A 17,253-nucleotide genomic window follows, 5' to 3' on the forward strand; every position below is an offset into this window, starting at 1 on the left:
ACAAGGAGAATGTATTTATGTATTAACTATGTAACTTAAGATTCTTAATAAAATGTAAGAACATCAGAAAACTGGGTAAATGAGTTTATGGGCATTTTTTTTTTTTTTGGCTGAGTATTCCCACCATATATTTTTTAGGCTTGTATTCCTACTTTGTAAACAGAAAGTAACTGCCTAGGTCAATGGGAGAGCATCTCCACAGACGAATGTTTGGCTTCACATGCAAGGGTATTAAGAGGGTCTGGAGAGTCAGGCTAAAGTGTGATCATGGGTCTGACCAAACAGGCCCAAGTGCAATGCAGCTGCTCTCTGCTTATGTGGTCTGTGTGGGCTGCTAGCTAGGAGGTTGATACATTTCTCCTTGACTCCCTTTATAATCGAATAGGACCTGCTGAATTCTGTTGGATACATGCGAAAGTAGTTTCCTCCACCAACTAAGCATGCCACATACCACCACCCATGGAATCAAGAGAGCTATCACTGTATCACTGTCATCTCGTTGTTCGTCGATTTACTCAAGTGGGCACCAGTAACATCTCTATTACACCCAGCCCTGAGATTTTAGCAGCCTCTCCTCACTCATCTTTCCCAACAATTGGAGGCTCTTTCAGGGTCAAGAGAATAAGACCTATCATTACTATTTTTGGCACATCGAATACGCAAGGGTAGCTTGCCAGGCTCTGCCGTGCGGGCGGAATACTCTCAGTAGCTTGCCAGGCTCTTTGAGAGGTATGTATATATCTGTTACTGTATCTGGGATATGAATATGCCATGGGGAGCTTTCCAGGATCTCCTGACCGGGCAACAGACTTGGTAGCTTGTCAGGTACTCTAAGAAGAAGAACTAGGCTATTAGATGCTCCGGGACCTTGATTTTATAGTCTCTGGATGTTGGCTGTTGATGAGATTACACGGCGTTGGAGGCAGTTTCTGAGTGTGACCACCTAGCTACTGGAAAATGGGGAATCTGGGTGGAAGAGGCCCAGTCCCAATCCTAGCAGCCTTGGAGATCTCGGTCCCGGGTCCTGCACACCTGGATTCCTCTGCTGGCTCCTTCATGCATGAGGCTCGTCCGAACATGTGGAGAGTGGCCTTGAGCACTAGTCAAGGCTCAGACAGGGGTGAGATTTCCCAAGCCAAGTCAATGCCCTTGTGTCAATTCCTTTAAGTTTCAGCTTTGCATCCACACCCCACCTGGAATTTCAAAGGCTTTGGTTTCCCGGATACTGCCTGGCAGGTCATGGGAGTAACGCCACAGCATCACCAGTTATTGATTAGCTATAATACATGCTGAAGTATTATCAGTTGTAATACAGGCTAAAAGTTATCTAGCAACATTTACTAGATGAAAACAGAGACTAAATATAAAGAACATTTGACTCAGATCTATCAGTTACGTGGGTTAAACTGATAGCAGTCAGGGACAACAATCATAACACATTCCCAGTCTTTCTGAGATAGTTCTATTTGAACCCAGAGATAAATGCTCAGGTTTATGGATGTCTATCTACCACAAAAGAGTGGGGAGCAAGAAAAGCCTCTTCATTAAATAGTATTGGGAGCTAGGGAGACAATACAGGATTTAAGGCATTTGCCTTGCAAGCAGCCACTTCTGGCCAATCCAGGCTTGAACCTGTCACCATGAGCAATCTCGGGATGTTCAGGAGCATCACCAAGTATGGCCCCAACACCGCCACATCCACCAAAGAAAACTCAAACAAAACAAAAAAAAGTAATTGTACTGAGAAAACTGGGTGGCTACATGCAAAACCATAATGCTGAATCTAGAACTCAAATCATTTACAAAAGCTAAGTCAAAATGGATTAAAAATCCCACAGTTAGACCAGAACCTATAAAATAAATTGAGGAAAAAGTCGTAACACTCCAGGATACGACCCTGAGAGATATCTTTAATAATTCTACTCCACTGGCAAGGATAACAAAATAAGAACAAATGGGTAACATTTTTAAAAATTAATGTATATTTTTAATAAAGGCACCATAAAGTAAGTATGTTAGTTTCAGATGCACAGTGTTGTAACACAAATCCCACCAACCATAGTGACCTTCCTAGGCACATTTCAAATTTTAGCTATTGTAGTTTTTCTACCATATTTGACTTCTTTTTATTATGTGAAGCTCTTTGTAAGAACTTTATTTGTAGCATTTTCTCATAATAATTATTCCAACTATTTATTAAAGGATACTTTTTTATAGATTAAATATAAATCAAGAGGTTTATGTATTTCTTGAGAGCTTGTTTGGAGGTTCTAGCAGGGGAGCGCAGCTACTCATATACCCTCGACCGAAGACCGGTCCTTCTCTATTCGGGGAAGGCCGTCCTCTTCGACCGAGCGCGCAGCTTCGGGAGGGACGCACATGGATCGGTGAGGGAGGAAGGGGACACCCGCCTAGCCAGCCAGATCAGCCGAATCAACCCTGGCAATCAATGGGGTGACAGATGTCGCAGCCAGATCGCCCTCACATCCAAGAGGTTTATGTATTTCTTAAGTCTCAAATGAAATTTAGTCAGAACTATATCTCTTTAATTTTTGTTCTGCCACCTTTGAACTGTTCCATGACTAACCTGTATATATTACTAGCCCAACCAATATTAAATTGTTTACAAATAGCCTTAAAATTGTTTAGGTTTTAAAAATATAATCTTGGGTAGGGCATTTGCCTTGCACGCGGTCGACCCGGGTTCAAATCCCAGCATCCCATATGGTCCCCTGAGCACTGCCAGGGGTAATTCCTGAGTGCAGAGCCAGGAGTAACCCCTGTGCATCGCCAGGTGTGACCCAAAAAAAGCAAAAAAATAAATAAATAAAAATATAATCTTAATTATCAACTCAGATTGCCTGAAATAACCTAGGAAACTGGCTTGGTCTGATCATATTTATTTAAAAATAATGATCATAAAAATTTTAAATATTTTATAAACAGGCTTCTTGGCTTCATTTATATTGCTGTTTTGCAGTGAGTTGGCCAGGAGGACTGTATCTCCTTATTTATATATATGTAGGCCCATGAGATAAGTGGGAAAAGAGTTATTACAACAGCAATAACCAAATGAAGTCTTCCACCAACTGAATTCCTATAAAGACACACAAAAAAATTTTTAATTGGTTTGAAAACAACATGTTAAATTTGGTTAAAATATATTTGTGAAAGATTAAAAACTATCATCCTACTTAAAATTACACATTACCTACTTAATGAAAATTTCTTAAGAAAATTAAAAATAGAAAAAAAAGGTTCAGAGAGGTATTTCAGTAGGTAAGGCGTTTGCTTGTCTTGCACAGTAACCCGGAGTGGATCTCTGGCACCCTGTATGACAGCTGCATCCCCAACCATCAGGCAGCAGATGACACAGTGACATTCCCAGAATCAGAGACCACACTGCCCCCAGCGGAACGCAGGTTTCATGGCCCACCTGGATGCTTCCTCACGTCCATCCCCTAACAGATATAATGGGAGCTAGACCAAGAGCCCTGGTTCCACTGGTGTTTGTTCCCCTTTCCCCTTTTCCCACCCAAGATGACTTAACAGCTCCCTAGTCTCTCCTAGGGACACCTCTACCCGAGCCTCAGAGGCGTGAAGAGTTCCATTCAGGAGTGCACCCCAATAAACTTCTCCCATTTCCTTCACTTTATTCGTCTCTTCTGTGCCTGTCAGGGTCCCCAAATCTATCACCAACCACACAAACTGACGGGAAAACTCACAATATGTTAGAATTATTTTCTTTTCATTTTGTGTGTCTGATGATGGTAGTGTTTATTTTTATTTTATTTTAGGGACATATGTGGTGGTGCTCAGAAGCTACCTGATGTTTAGTTAAGATCTGAAATCTTTAAGACATGGTGATATACTAAAAGACTGAAAAATGAGTATCGAAGCAGAAAAAGAGACGGAATAAGTCCTAAGCACATGGGAAGATAGGCAGATATTAAAACTTAAACTCTAAAATACATGTGAAATTACATTAAATATGAACGTACCAACTATTCCAAGCATCAAAGGTTTTCAATGGAAAAAAGGTTAAAAACTTAACTAACCACAGCTGGCAAAAGACAACCCCTAAATTTACAAGTACAGAAAGTTTGAAAGTCAAAAGATGGGAACAAAAGCAAATATAGCAATTTTTTTTTATCTTTTTGCATTTCAAATTTGTATTTTTTGTTTCTCAAGCAGTGCTCAGGGGTGTCCCTCCTGTGACTCCCTGACAACCAGGCTGGCATTTCCGCAGAAGGGCCTGACGGTGCCCGTGCTGCAAGGGTTTCCTGGGCCTCCTAGTGCCCTGGGGCTCCAGGGTTGTCTTGGCTTGGGAGACGATCATTTGGGGGTCTCAAACTGGAGTTGGGAGCATGCGAGGTATGCACCTTAACCTCTGTTAGCTCTTTTGCCCCATAGCAATTTTAATTAAGGCCAGCATTAGAGAAAAATAGGACCTTTTGGGTGGTTACTTCTTTTAATTTTTATACTGAAATATTCATATATAAGCTAAAACAAATAACTACCATGCTGAATCACACATGTTCATGATCCAGCTTCAATACTGATATTGAATCTCTGTTCTTATCTCTGTATCTCTGTTCTTATCTCATTTTGAAATAAATCCCAGATGTTATATTGTCTTCTTTGTAAAGATTGTAGTTGATATTACAAAAAGGTAAGTTATTTAAAAATAGCCACTCTGGGGGGTCCACATACATTCTTGGCATTACTTGGTGCCCCAAGCACCACCAAGAGTGCCCTTCCAGCACAGAGCCAGGAGGAGCCAGGAGAGCCCAAGTGTCGCTCTCAAACCAACTAAATAAAAATAAATAAAAATTGCCAAGTTTCCTTCTGAGATCATTTGTGTTCTCCTAAAGAATGACCCCTATGAGTTTACAGGACTGATCAGGAAACTCTGAGTAAGTATAATTTAGTTTTCCCTGGGTAAAGAAAAAAAGCTCTTTAAAAGATTCCTTTTTTTGAAGCGATCACCAACTACATTGTAGTCGAAGGCCATGTGGGGGAAGGGAGTTGCGGGCTGAATGAGGGCTAGAGACTGAGCACAGCGGCCACTCAACACCTTTATTGCAAACCACAACAGCTAATTAGAGAGAGAAAACAGAAGGGAATGCCTTGCCACAGTGGCAGGGTGGGGTGGGGGGGGAGATGGGATTGGGGAGGGTGGGAGGGACACTGGGTTTACGGGTGGTGGAGAATGGGCACTGGTGAAGGGATGGGTTCCCAAACTTTGTATGAGGGAAGTATAAGCACAAAAGTGTATAAATCTGTAACTGTACCCTCACGGTGATTCTCTAATTAAAAATAAATAAATTAAAAAAAAAAAGATTCCTCTTTTTATCTGTGTGTCAGTCTTTTCTTAGCTAAATAATTTGACCACCTTGAAAACCTCTAACTTTAATAAGTTTAGAAACTTACTTTGGGAAACTGTAACATAGGCTCATCCATGATATGATAATCAGCAGGCCAAACAGCTCCCTAGAATATCATGAATTTCATATTTTGAAGTGACTACAAGATATATCTTACTTTCTCTATAACACTTTGATGATTTCCCACCCCTATCCCCTCCCCAGATACACATATAGCATCTACAAAATATTTCCAAGTTTGGCGAATTTCACCTACTTTTTCAGACACTTTAAAACATCAGATGAATGGGGCTGGAGTGATAGCACAGTGTGCAGGGTGTTTGCCTTGCACGTGGCCGACCCGGGTTCGATTCCCAGCATCCCATATGGTCCCCCGAGCACTGCCAGGAGTAGTTCCTGAGTGCATGAGCCAGGAGTGACCCCTGTGCATCACCGGGTGTGACCCAAAAAGCCAATAAAAAAATCAGATGAAAACAAATTTCATCTTGTGATAAAGTTAAGACTCCAGGATCATTCCTCAACTTACAAGAGGGAGGAAATGGCAAAATATACAAAAGCAAGAATGACTAAGATTGAGTTAAGATACTTACCTCGAAGGCAGCTAGTATGCTTATAGACCTCTTAGACAATATTTTGGCTTGACCCAGAACTAAATCAGAATGCTAAGAGAATGCTGCCAACTTGTAGACTGGATTTTACGTATCTCATGAGAGGGGGACAATTACAGCCTGCAGTTACATAATGTATATGTAACTACTGTCTGTAATTATGGATTATAGTAGATGCTACTAGATTTAAATTCTAGTACCATAACATCTTTAGTTTCTTCATTTTATAAAGAAGATGGAACCTTCATTGCTCCTCATGGTATAATCATAGGGGTTAAATTATCACTGTACACTGATACAATTATGTTATAAAGTAATAAATCTTTCCATTCTTCTCCACCCCTTCCAGGAACAAAAGTCATTCATTGCTCACCTGGCTTCTTCCTCATGTATGATGTTCTTTGGCTTGTGAAGCAAGAGGTAGTATAGCAAGCCAACAGACCATGTGATACAAAAGAGTATGTGTATTGCAGACACAGTCTTCCAAACAAAATGACCTGAAAATAAATTTCCTGATAAGAATAATTATCATCATGTGTTGCATGATGATAAGATCTAGGGGTACCCTGAGCATTGCTGGGAGTAAATCCCAAGAAAGACTGGGTATTCCCCACCTTCCTCTACCCCCAATATCTCTAATTGTACAGTCAAGTAAAGCAATCATAAAAAGGTTGTTTGGTTTGGGATTGGGGGTAGCTGCTTTGTGGAGCATCATTCAAAGCAATAACAGTCATTATATACATATGTAGATATTTATTGTTTCTTGTTTTCCAGTACCATCCCTTGCTATGCTATCATTAGTCCTTAGAGCGCCTGCCTTTCCTATATCCCCATCCATGTGTTTCAGACAACTGAACCTCCATCAGGTCACACATCCCCTCAGCTACAGTGACAGGGCTTAGAATGGACCAGTGACAAATCTGAGCCAACAAATCAATTCTGTCACTTTTGAAAAGCAACCAAGGAAGTTTTTCTTTTTCTTTTCCTTTTTTAAAAAAAAATTAATTGGTTTGGCGACCATACCAACGGTGCTCAAGAATCACGCTTGACAGTACTTGGGGACAATATATGTGGTGCCCAGATCAAACCTGGATTAGCAGTTTGCCTTATCCACTGCACTATCATTCCAGTCCCAGGTTTTATAGTCTTTCTTGGACTTAACATCTTGAATATGTGAACTTTAAACTATGAAGCGAGTATGTGGAACCCAGGACAAAGTCACTGCAGTAGACGGTGAATAAATCAGAGAAGTTTACATATTAGTAAACTTCTGCTTATAGTCCATTTGGTTTGATCTTTTCCTTGCTGAAATAGATGAAATCATAATTGATATACCTTAAAGATGAGATTTTCCTATTCTGGTCAGAAGATTAGTTCTGCAAATTCTCTAATATCAGGTTCCACTGATGGAAGCTACTTTACACAAACAGTATGTCAGAATTAATACTTATATACAAGTAGCAATTCATAAACAAAGATGTTGAATGAATTAAAATTTTTAAAAATGAATTTGTTTTAGTAGTACATTTAAGTGGTACAGAGCATCTATATGAGGTCCTAGCTTCTATCTCTGTCACCAAAACGAAAAAGTTAAGAAAATGATTCATAGGAGTTGTGTAAGTCTAAGAAGAATTTGTAAGAAGTTTGCATCTACATAACAGACACTGATTTGCTTGTCACTGAGTATTGGGACATAGATCATCACTTTGTTCTAATTTTAGCTTGATGACTTATGCAGTGTTACAGTTGGTTAAGGGTTTGCCTTGTATGCAGCTGACCCAGGTTTGGTCCCCTGAATCCTGTCATAAGTGATCCCTAAGCATAAAACCAGAGCCAGTAGTAAACCCAGAGCATATCTATGGCCTCCAAACAAAAGAAAAAAAGAAAGATATAATATCTATTCATTAATTAACATCCTATCTCCATGCCTTAGTATGGCAAACCCTTATAAGGTTTTCTAACTAAAGATGGGTGAAGATTACCTAAATTATAATTAGCCCCTTTGTATTACCAAGGAGAGTTCCATTTCCCTGGAAGTGTGCAGATAGACTGCAATAGTATCATATATCCATTCAGAATTCAAGATTTATACCTGTAGCAAGAGGGTTAAGTCCAACAAGCAGAGCCAGCACTGAAGGTATAGTATAAATTACCTTTAGCAAAAAAGAAATGATTTGAGTTAGAACTATGCCCATAACAGACATGTACAGAAGTACAACCATGACATTAATGGCTGCCATGTTCTATTTTACCTTTAGGTTTCAGTCATAATGGAAGAAATCTAAGGCATTTACCATGCCAGGTTGCTGTTTTATCTATCTTCTTCCTGGAGTCTAGACAGCAGCTATTTCAGGGCATCTTCATTCAGCTTTAAGCTCTAGCCTTGTGCATTCTGGGTCTCACACATACTGACCTCCCACTCTGTCCCTTCCAACATTCACGTCGAGTGGCCTCTTTTTTTTAAGCTTTTTGAAAGTCAGGGCAGGAATAACTGAATGTTGCTGCTGGTCAGCTCCATAGACCATCCAGTCCAACATTCCATCGCCACAAGTGAGATTACAGAAAGTTTAATAACAATATATGGATTAGTTGTGCCAAATAAATTCAGGGTGCTTATTTTGGAAACTATTGGTGAGTTGATTTAGACTCTAGAAGCCAGGCACATAATGGACCTATTTTTAACCTTCATTCGTTAGGAAACTAAAGCTAAATTTGCTACCACATGTGTATTGTAGGCATAGGGCAAGAAGTGAGTTTATAAGATTGGGGCTTTCTTTCCTTTTCTTAAAACAATTGTTTTAATTGAATCACTGTGAGATAGACTGTCACAAAGCTGTTCATGATTAGGTTTCAGTCATACAGTGTTCCAACACCCATCCCTCCACCAGTGTACATTTCCCAGCACCAATATCAGATGCTTGGAGCTTTCTGAGAAATGTAGCTGCATCACCACTTCAACTGTAATGCATACTGAGAAATCTTTAGTTGTTTAGAATTGTTTAGAATGTTTGAAATCTATTTGATCTAAGCACTGAAATTATTTGCCTTAACTGAAAAACATGTTTCTCTTGACCCTGAGGAGAGAAAATATCTGGACATTAGCCTCTGTAGTCATCTGTCCTATTCTATTCCTATGTATTACTAGACTATTAACTAGACTATTACTAGACTATTAAAATATGGACATTTGCAAGTTAACCCTTGCAGATGGACAGCTGAGGATCAAACACGAATTTGGGGAAGTATTAGTCTCTCAGTAACACTAGTGTTTCATCTGAAAAAATTTTAAAACACAAAAATAATACTAGAAGTGTGGCATACAGCAAGAAATTTTCTGCTCTCATAAATTGCCAGCGTATGCAACAGCAATAGCTATTGTACCAAGGACCACACAGGAGTGAGGATTGTATATTTCCCCAGTGAAAACTTAACTGTAAATACTCAAAGAGAAAGTAGTGAAGAGAGGGGGAAGTTACACAAACACACAGAGGAAATACAATATTTAATATTGTTTTCTCTATAGCACTGTAGCACTGTCGTCCTGTTCATCGATTTGCCCAAGCGGGAACCCCTAACATCTCCATTGTGAGAATTGTTGTTACTGTTTTTGGCATATCGAATATGCCACAGGTAGCTTGCCAGGCACTGCCGTGCGGGAGGGATACTCTCGGTAGCTTGCCCGGATCTCCGAGATGGACAGAGGAATTGAACCGGGTCAGCTGTGTGCAAGGCAAACACCCTACCCACTGTGCTATCACTTCAGTCCATTGTTCATTGTTCTCTCTATAGAAAATATTTAGGTCTTTTTTTGGGGGGTGGGGGCAGGGGCAGGGATCAAACCCATGTCTAATGCATGCCAGACATGTGCTTTACAGTTGAGTCACATCCCTGGATCTCTACAAAGATTTTTTAAATGTTCACTCAAATTTATTGGATATCTGCTATTAGTAGATTAGAGGTTTACAATCTTTTTCAGTATTTTATATTTGTATGTGTCATATATTGAATGTGATCTTTTTTTGTTTTGTTTTGTTTTTGGGTCACACCTGGTGATGCACAAGGGTTACTCCTGGCTCATGCACTCAGGAATTACTCCTGGCCATGCTCAGGGGACCATATGGAATGCTGGGAATCGAACCCGGGTCGGCCGCTTGCAAGGCAAATGCCCTGCCTGCTGCGCTATCACTCCAGCCCTTGAATGTGATCATTTTTGAAGGCATAAAAACTAAAACTCTCGGGGCTGGAGCGATAGCACATTGGGTAGGGTGTTTGCCTTCCACGCGGCTGACCCGGGTTTGATTCCCAGCATCCCATATGGTCCCCTGAGCATCGCCAGGGTAATTCCTGAGTGCAGAGCCAGGAGTAACCCCTGTGCATTGCCGGGTGTGACCCAAAAAGGAAAAAAAAAAACCCAAAACTAAAACTCTTATTTTTAGTACATAAAAACAAGTCACAATATAAACATTCAATAATAATCTCTATAGAACCTAGTTGTAGTGCTCTTCTATCCTTTTGAGTGTTATTTTAAAACCAATGGTATAATATTTACTTAAAATATTTACTTTGATTCAGCACAAAATCATTGATTCCCATGGATGAACTCCTAGTATCTCTTTTCTGGTTGACCTGCCATTAAAAAATCTGCATAAGTCCACTTGTTTTCTAGATGTGTTGTTCCAGCATCAAAATGTAAAAAGACACCTTGCAGGGACAAGGCTGATGTTCAAGGCACTTAATGATTGATATACACGGGAGTTAACCAAGCATAATGGAGCCCAACCATAATCAATATTGGCAATGGGAAAAACTGAATAGCATCCTGCCTGAAAAATTTCTTGGGAAATATTTCCTCTCTGATAACATGGAAGAAAACACAGGGGAAAAAAGTCTGTGTTGTGTGTTGCTTCTGTCTTGTTTCTTCCTATACGCAACAGCCTTCTTTATGGATGATGTTTGGAGCTGCAAAAGCCATTCTATAAACATGAGAATATATATCACCAACACCTTGAGGATGTCAGAGAAGAGAGAGAGAAAATTCAAGCCCCTAATGAGATTGTTGACTATTAAGCAGCTGCCTCTGAACTTCTTGTTCAGTAAGATACCTGTTTTTTTTACAGTCTAATGCTCATTACATTTAAAATATTTTTACTCCTGTCTGCATTCTGAGAAAGTATCCACAAGTAAAGTGAAGCTGGAAACAATAAATGAGTCATGTAAAATATAAAAATTCAAGCACCTGCAGAAATGTCTCTAGATGGTGAACTAAGCCATAGCCCCACACCAACTGAAGAGGGGAAAGGTCTTTCTTTCTCGGCCTTTTTTCCCCTTTTCGGGGAAAAACAGCGTGACGTCCGCCATGTTATAAGGACCATTAAGGAGGTACAAACTTGGTGGCATGGGAAGAAAAAAAAAGGTATAAACTCCACCGCCGAGATGTGATCCCGGGGGCCGCACGCATGTGCGGCCTCTCTGCAGCTGCACAAGCATGAATCCAGACCCAGCAAAACCTCTTTCGGCGTGGGCAACTCCTCGCAGAATGTCTCCAGCCTGAGAACTAAGCCTCCCGTGGCCGCCCGGGAGGGGAAAGGTATTTCTCTCTCTCGCCTCTTTCTCTCCGGGGATGAAGGGCGCGGTGGCCGCCATATTAAGACGACCACAGATGGGATTTACGACAAAAACTGCAGCAAAAGGACACGAGGGTGCTCTTGGGAAGGTGGGAGGCACCGGCCCCTCCCACCGCTGAGATGTGATCCCGGGGGCCGCACGCATGTGCGGCCTCTCCACAGCTGCACAAGCGTGAATCCAGACCCAGCAAAACCTCTTTGGGCAACTCCTCGCAGAATGTCTCCAGCCTGAGAACTAAGCCTCGGCCCCGTGGCCGCCCAGGAGGGGAAAGGTATTTCTCTCTCTCTCGCCTCTTTCTCTCCGGGGATGAAGGGCGCGGTGGCCGCCATATTAAGACGACCACAGATTGGGTTTTCAAGCCTGCAATTATCTAATATCTGGAAGAAATCTCCCTCGACTTCTTGTTAAAGTACAGAAATTCAAAACTGCGCGCTAGCGGCCACGCGACCTTATTTGTCTTCACAGTAGGTCTGAATCTAGTGGGGTACTCCTAACAACAATAGTGAGGTTTGTGTTGAAATATTGAATGTAACCAAAGTAAACAGAATGTAAAATGAAACTTATCAGTTACAAGGTAGGGGGTGGGGGGGCGGGATGGGAGGTGTACTGTGTGGGTTTTTTTTTTTTTGGTGGTGGTATATGGGCACTGGTGAAGGGATGGTTGTTTCAGCATTGTATAACTGAGACCTAAGTCCGAAAGCATTGTAATCTTCCACACGGTGATTTAATAAAATTAAAAAAAAAAAGAAAAAAAAAAGGTATAAACTTGCAACAGCGGGACAAGTAGGTGATCTTGGGCCAAGATGCAACCTGGGTGGCCACACGTTTGTGTGACCACTCTGATGCTGATTGACCACGATCCGGAGGCCAGCTAGACTACTTTTGGTACCAGCAGCTGCTTGCAGCAATGTCTCTAGACGGTGAACTAAGCCATAGCCCCATGCTGCCCCAGGGAGGGAAATGATGCAATTTCTAACATAAATCTCCCTGGACTTAGTTACTAAAATACCAAAATACAGAACTCCCAAACCTTCATATCTCTTAATTCTCAGCAATGGAAAGCTAATTATCAAATGCTTCCTTGTCAGCAGGGCTATTTTAGGGGGGGAAACTCCAACAACAATAGTGAGTTTGGTATTGAAATATGGAATGTAATCAAGGTAAAGAGAAAGTGAAGTGAAATTTATCAGCTACGCAGGCGGGGGTGGGGGGTGGGGAGTGGGGGTGGCGGGAGGTATACTGGGGTTTTTGGTGGTGGAACATGTGCACTGGTGAAGAGATGGGTGTTCGAGCATTGTATAACTGAGACATAAGCCTGAAATCTTTGTAACTTCCCACATGGTGATTCAATAAAATAAATTAATTAAAAAAAAAATTCAAGCACCTAGTACTTACTCATCTAGGCCCTCATTCTCTTTTTTTCCCCTTATTTAAGAGTCAATATGAAAATAACTGAAATAGCATAGCTCTATTTTAGTTTACCTAAGAACCTAAGAAGGAGGAGGAATTACCATCAGTACACATGAAAGCTGAGAGATACCGACACAATTTTGTAGGCTAGGCAGGGTAGTTGGAAAATGGGAGATGGGGAAAAGAGATTATTTTTTTTAAAATGAAACAGCATTGATTTAGAGCTTGAAGTTTGAGTAGAGGATGTATTTACAGAAGAATTACTAGGGCAGGCACAAGAAAAATTTTTGGTGTAATGAACTTTTAAAACCAAACAGAGGAGGCTGGTGTGATAGCACAGCAGGTAGGGCATTCGCCTTGCATGCGGCCGACTCCCTGGCATCCCATATGGTTCCCCAAGCACTGCCAGGAGCAATTTCTGAATGCAGAGCCAGGAGTAACCCCAGAGTATCACTGGGTGTGACCCCCCAAAAGAAGAAAAACAAACAAGCAAACATACAAACAAAACAGAAGGCAGAGCGATAGTACAGCGGGTAGTGGGGTAGGATGTTTGTCTTGCACACAGCCGACCTGGGAAGGAGTAATTACTGAGTGCAGAGCCAGGAGTAACCCCTGAGCATTGAGCATTGCTGGGTATGATCCAAAAAAGAAAAAAAAATCCCACAGAGGATAGGTTCCAAAACAGGCTGATAATCATATTGTGGTAGATTTGAATGCAAAATTTGATAGCATTAACTTGGAGATCTTAGGAAAAGACAAGTAATGAAGTGAAATGTAAGCGGTGCATGTATCATAAAGATTGGAAGTAAGTCCTAGATTATTGTTTTTAGATTTCTTTGGTTTTCATGTTCTATTTTTTTTGGGGGGGATCTCCAGTGAGAAAAAAACAAAGAGATTTTAGAGATCCTGAGATTTTAAGAAAGGATAATGCAATGCAAAGAATGAGTCTGTGATTATAAACATGGGTGAGTAAAGCAAGAGAGAGAGAGAATAGATTGTGGAGAGATCTGCTGAGTGGGACACTGGGCATATTTGAGGAGCCATTATAGAAGAGCACAGATCCAATCATCTTTTGGAAATTTAAAATTAAGCTGAATATTTGAGATGTCTGCAGGGAAATAATACTCAAACTCAGGATTGGGACCAGAATGCTAGGAAGAGACCATTTATTTGTTTTGATTTAAGGGGATATGAAAATCTGAACTTAAATAAGCAGTATCAGAATGCATTTATACCACACAAACAAAAACTGACTAGAATTTATCATTATAATTCCAGATGGGGTTTTTTTTTTTTTTTTGCCTTTTGGGTCACACCCGGCGATGCTCAGGGGTTACTCCTGGCTCTGCACTCAGGAATTACCCCTGGCGGTGCTCTGGGGACCATATGGGATGCTGGGATTTGAACTCGGGTTGGCCCGAGTTCAAAGGAAAACGCCCTACCTGCTGTGCGATCACTCCAGCCCCAAATTCCAGATGTTTTTACTAGCTGTCAATGGTCAACATTATTCCAAAACTTGTTAAAATCTAATATAATCTGGGGATATTGTACAGTCTTATGTATTTCTACTGAGAAAAGTGAAATATATCAGGAAATGTATCCAATAATTTCACTTCCAAATGATTTAAGCAGAATACTCATTCAATGTATATCCATATTTTGCATATTTATGCATATTCATATACATTCAACCCTTCAGGGTTTTATTAACTTTAATTATTAATTGTCTACATATATATTTCATTAACATTACCACAGGCCTGCCATTTTTTTTTTTCGGTTAAATGTAGAAGTTTCTGGGCAAAAACTTATGAGGAGTGGTTCAGATGGCTTTGAAAGGTCATCTGAAAAAAAACATTTAGAAAGTGTTTTCAGTTTGTCAATTTTATTTAAAAAGAATGCTGCTAAAAGACCCCTATGTCTCTGGAAAACAAATTTACACATTACATTACTACATTAATCTTTTACCCTAATATTTTAGGAAAAGGAGTTTAAAGAGGATTTGGTTTCTAGTTAAGCAGAGAGAATAAAACTGTTTTGTGCGATTCCACTCTTCTTTCAAACAAGAAAAAAGCTGATACTCACCACCCACAGTTCTGCGTCAGGATCATTTATCTAGAATGCAAAACATCAAGACATTAGCGGATGTACGGTCATGTTCCCTTCTTAAATCCGGCACGCTCTTCACCATGTGCTAGACTTTGCAGAAAGATACAAAATGAAAGCGAGACAGCAGGATGGTGGCTGGCTTCACGCTAAACACAGTAGACGAGTCCAGTACGCCAGCCCCACGCTCATGCGTCTTTGTCAAGAACTGTCAGGAATTGCACGGGGCTCGAGTCAGAAAGGGTCTTCAGAGGCCCTCCCACGGCAGGGACTGGGGAAGGGGCGTTCCTTCCCCTTGTTCTGCTCCCCTCTAGCCCCGGGAGGGTGTCCGGTCCCGCCACCGACTGGACACCAGGGGAGGAGGGCTCCGAGGCACGTCGCCTGGGGCAGCCTAGATTAGGATGCGACTCTGGGGTGTGGCCCGCCTCACCTAGGGCAGCCTAGACTAGGACGCGGCTCGGGGTGCCCAGCAGCCGGGCAGCCTAGACTAGGACGCGGCTCGGGGTGCACAGCAGCCGGGCAGCCTAGACTAGGACGCGGCTCGGGGTGCACAGCAGCCGGGCAGCCTAGACTAGGACGCGGCTCGGGGTGCCCAGCACTCGGGACAGCCTAGACTAGGACGCGGCTCGGGGGTACCCAGCAGCCGGGCAGCTTAGACGAGGACGCGGCTCGGGGTGCCCAGCAGCCTGGGACAACCTAGACGAGGACGCGGCTCGGGGTGCCCAGCAGCCTGGGACAGCCTAGAGTAGGACGCGGCTCGGGGTGCCCAGCAGCCTGGGACAGCCTAGAGTAGGACGCGGCTCGGGGTGCCCAGCAGCCTGGGACAGCCTAGACGAGGACGCGGCTCGGGGTGCCCAGCAGCCCCGGGCGGGCGGGTGGCAGGCGCCCGTCCACGTCTCCACACCCGGGGCGGTCCCCAACCCGGCTCTGCCCGGAGACCCGGAGGACGCCCACACGGAGGGGCTGCCCAGGGCGAGTCTGGCGCGCCGAGCCCGGGCGCTGCGCCCCGCCCGGCCCGGCCCGCTCAGACCTGCACGAAGGCGGCCAGCGCGAAGAAGGCGCCCATCAGCCAGTTGCAGGCCCGCCAGAGCGCGGGGCCCGGCGGGACAGCTGCGGGCGCCATGGGCAGGCGCTTCCGGCCGCCCGCGGTTCCGGCCCGGCCCGCCCCGCCCCGACAGCCCGCGGTTCCGGCCCGGCCCGCCCCGCCCCTGCAGCCCGCGGCGCAGCCGGACCCGCGGGGCAGGTTGCTCAACCCGGTGTGGGTGGGGGGCGTGTTGCGCATGCAGGCCGCGGTGTCTGGTCTGATCCCCGGCACGCATGGAGGGCCTCTACCCTACCAATAAATAAAATTTTAGTAGAAGAAAGAAAAGGTGGGCGTGTGTGTGTGTGTGTGTGTGTGTGTGTGTGTGTGTGTGTGTGTGTGTGTGTGTGTGTGTGTGTGTGTGTGTGTGTGTGTGTGTGTGTGTGTGTGTGTGTGTGTTCTAGTTAGTTTTGTGCATTTCCCGTCCCCACTCCCCCGCAGAACTCAGGAACTTTCAAAGCCCTTTAAGCATTATGGTAATTTCTTAGAGTGAAGACAGTTATATTAGCATCTTACACAGCTCAGTTTTTCTACAGGCTCATTTATCTTCTTGGGCTTTATTATAAAAGGTATTTACATATTATACATATTTGCAATTCTTTCCCACAACCAAAGCCAACAAAATTTCCACAAGTGTAGCTCATGAATTTATTATGAACTAAAGACACTGACAAATGCAGTTTCCCCCTGACTTGTATTACAGTCTTTTTCTGTTTTTTAATTTACCCCTCTGATTAGTTCTTCCCAGACTCATTTACATATCCAAAGACTTCATCATCTTTACTGTTCCAGAGTCTCAATCTCTTCAGATCACGACCATGTGCACCTGTCCGCCTTCCTTTTTAGCTAAATCTTCTAAAACTCTTTATAGATTTTTTTTTCTCCACTCAGTTTTATGCCTTTCAAGATATGCTTATTTAAAGATCATCCTCTGATCTAGGTGCAGGGACCACCAGGGCAGATCTACTGTTTGTTGGGTGCTTTCTAGGAGGGCAGTTTGTAGGCTGGGAGTGGGCGGGCACACATGAAAACAGTG

General features: G+C 42.8%; 1 protein-coding gene across 3 annotated transcripts; it reads right to left on the reverse strand.

Moving 5' to 3' along the window:
* Positions 1–2,244: 2,244 nt before the first annotated feature.
* On the reverse strand, positions 2,245–16,278 carry TMEM220 (transmembrane protein 220). Of its 3 annotated transcripts, none has more exons than XM_055141896.1 (6): positions 16,167–16,278; positions 15,116–15,145; positions 8,088–8,148; positions 6,369–6,492; positions 5,434–5,493; positions 2,245–2,439 (listed from the first exon to the last, which is right to left on the reverse strand). In XM_055141896.1, exons 1-6 carry the CDS (start codon positions 16,257–16,259, stop codon positions 2,412–2,414), a joined length of 396 nt encoding a protein of 131 aa, XP_054997871.1. In that variant the 5' UTR covers positions 16,260–16,278; the 3' UTR covers positions 2,245–2,411. The 3 variants fall into 3 exon arrangements, with proteins under 3 accessions (XP_054997871.1, XP_054997869.1, XP_054997870.1); XM_055141894.1 differs by having other exon boundaries at positions 2,245–3,097; XM_055141895.1 differs by lacking the exon at positions 5,434–5,493 and having other exon boundaries at positions 2,245–3,097.
* Between the last annotated feature and the right edge of the window lie 975 nt (positions 16,279–17,253).

The sequence above is a fragment of the Sorex araneus genome, chromosome 6 (genome assembly GCF_027595985.1).
Source record: "Sorex araneus isolate mSorAra2 chromosome 6, mSorAra2.pri, whole genome shotgun sequence".
In the NCBI taxonomy this organism is placed as follows: domain Eukaryota; kingdom Metazoa; phylum Chordata; class Mammalia; order Eulipotyphla; family Soricidae; genus Sorex; species Sorex araneus.

Excerpts from the sequence above, each read along its gene's own strand:
- TMEM220 (XM_055141894.1), bottom strand. The coding sequence starts at position 16,259 with ATGGCGCCCGCAGCTGTCCCGCCGGGCCCCGCGCTCTGGCGGGCCTGC. Across the intron at positions 8,149-15,115 it reads CTGACGCAGAACTGTGGGTG|GTAATTTATACTATACCTTC; the intron begins GTGAGTATCAGC and ends TTTTTGCTAAAG. Across the intron at positions 5,494-6,368 it reads ATACATGAGGAAGAAGCCAG|GGAGCTGTTTGGCCTGCTGA; the intron begins GTGAGCAATGAA and ends ATGATATTCTAG.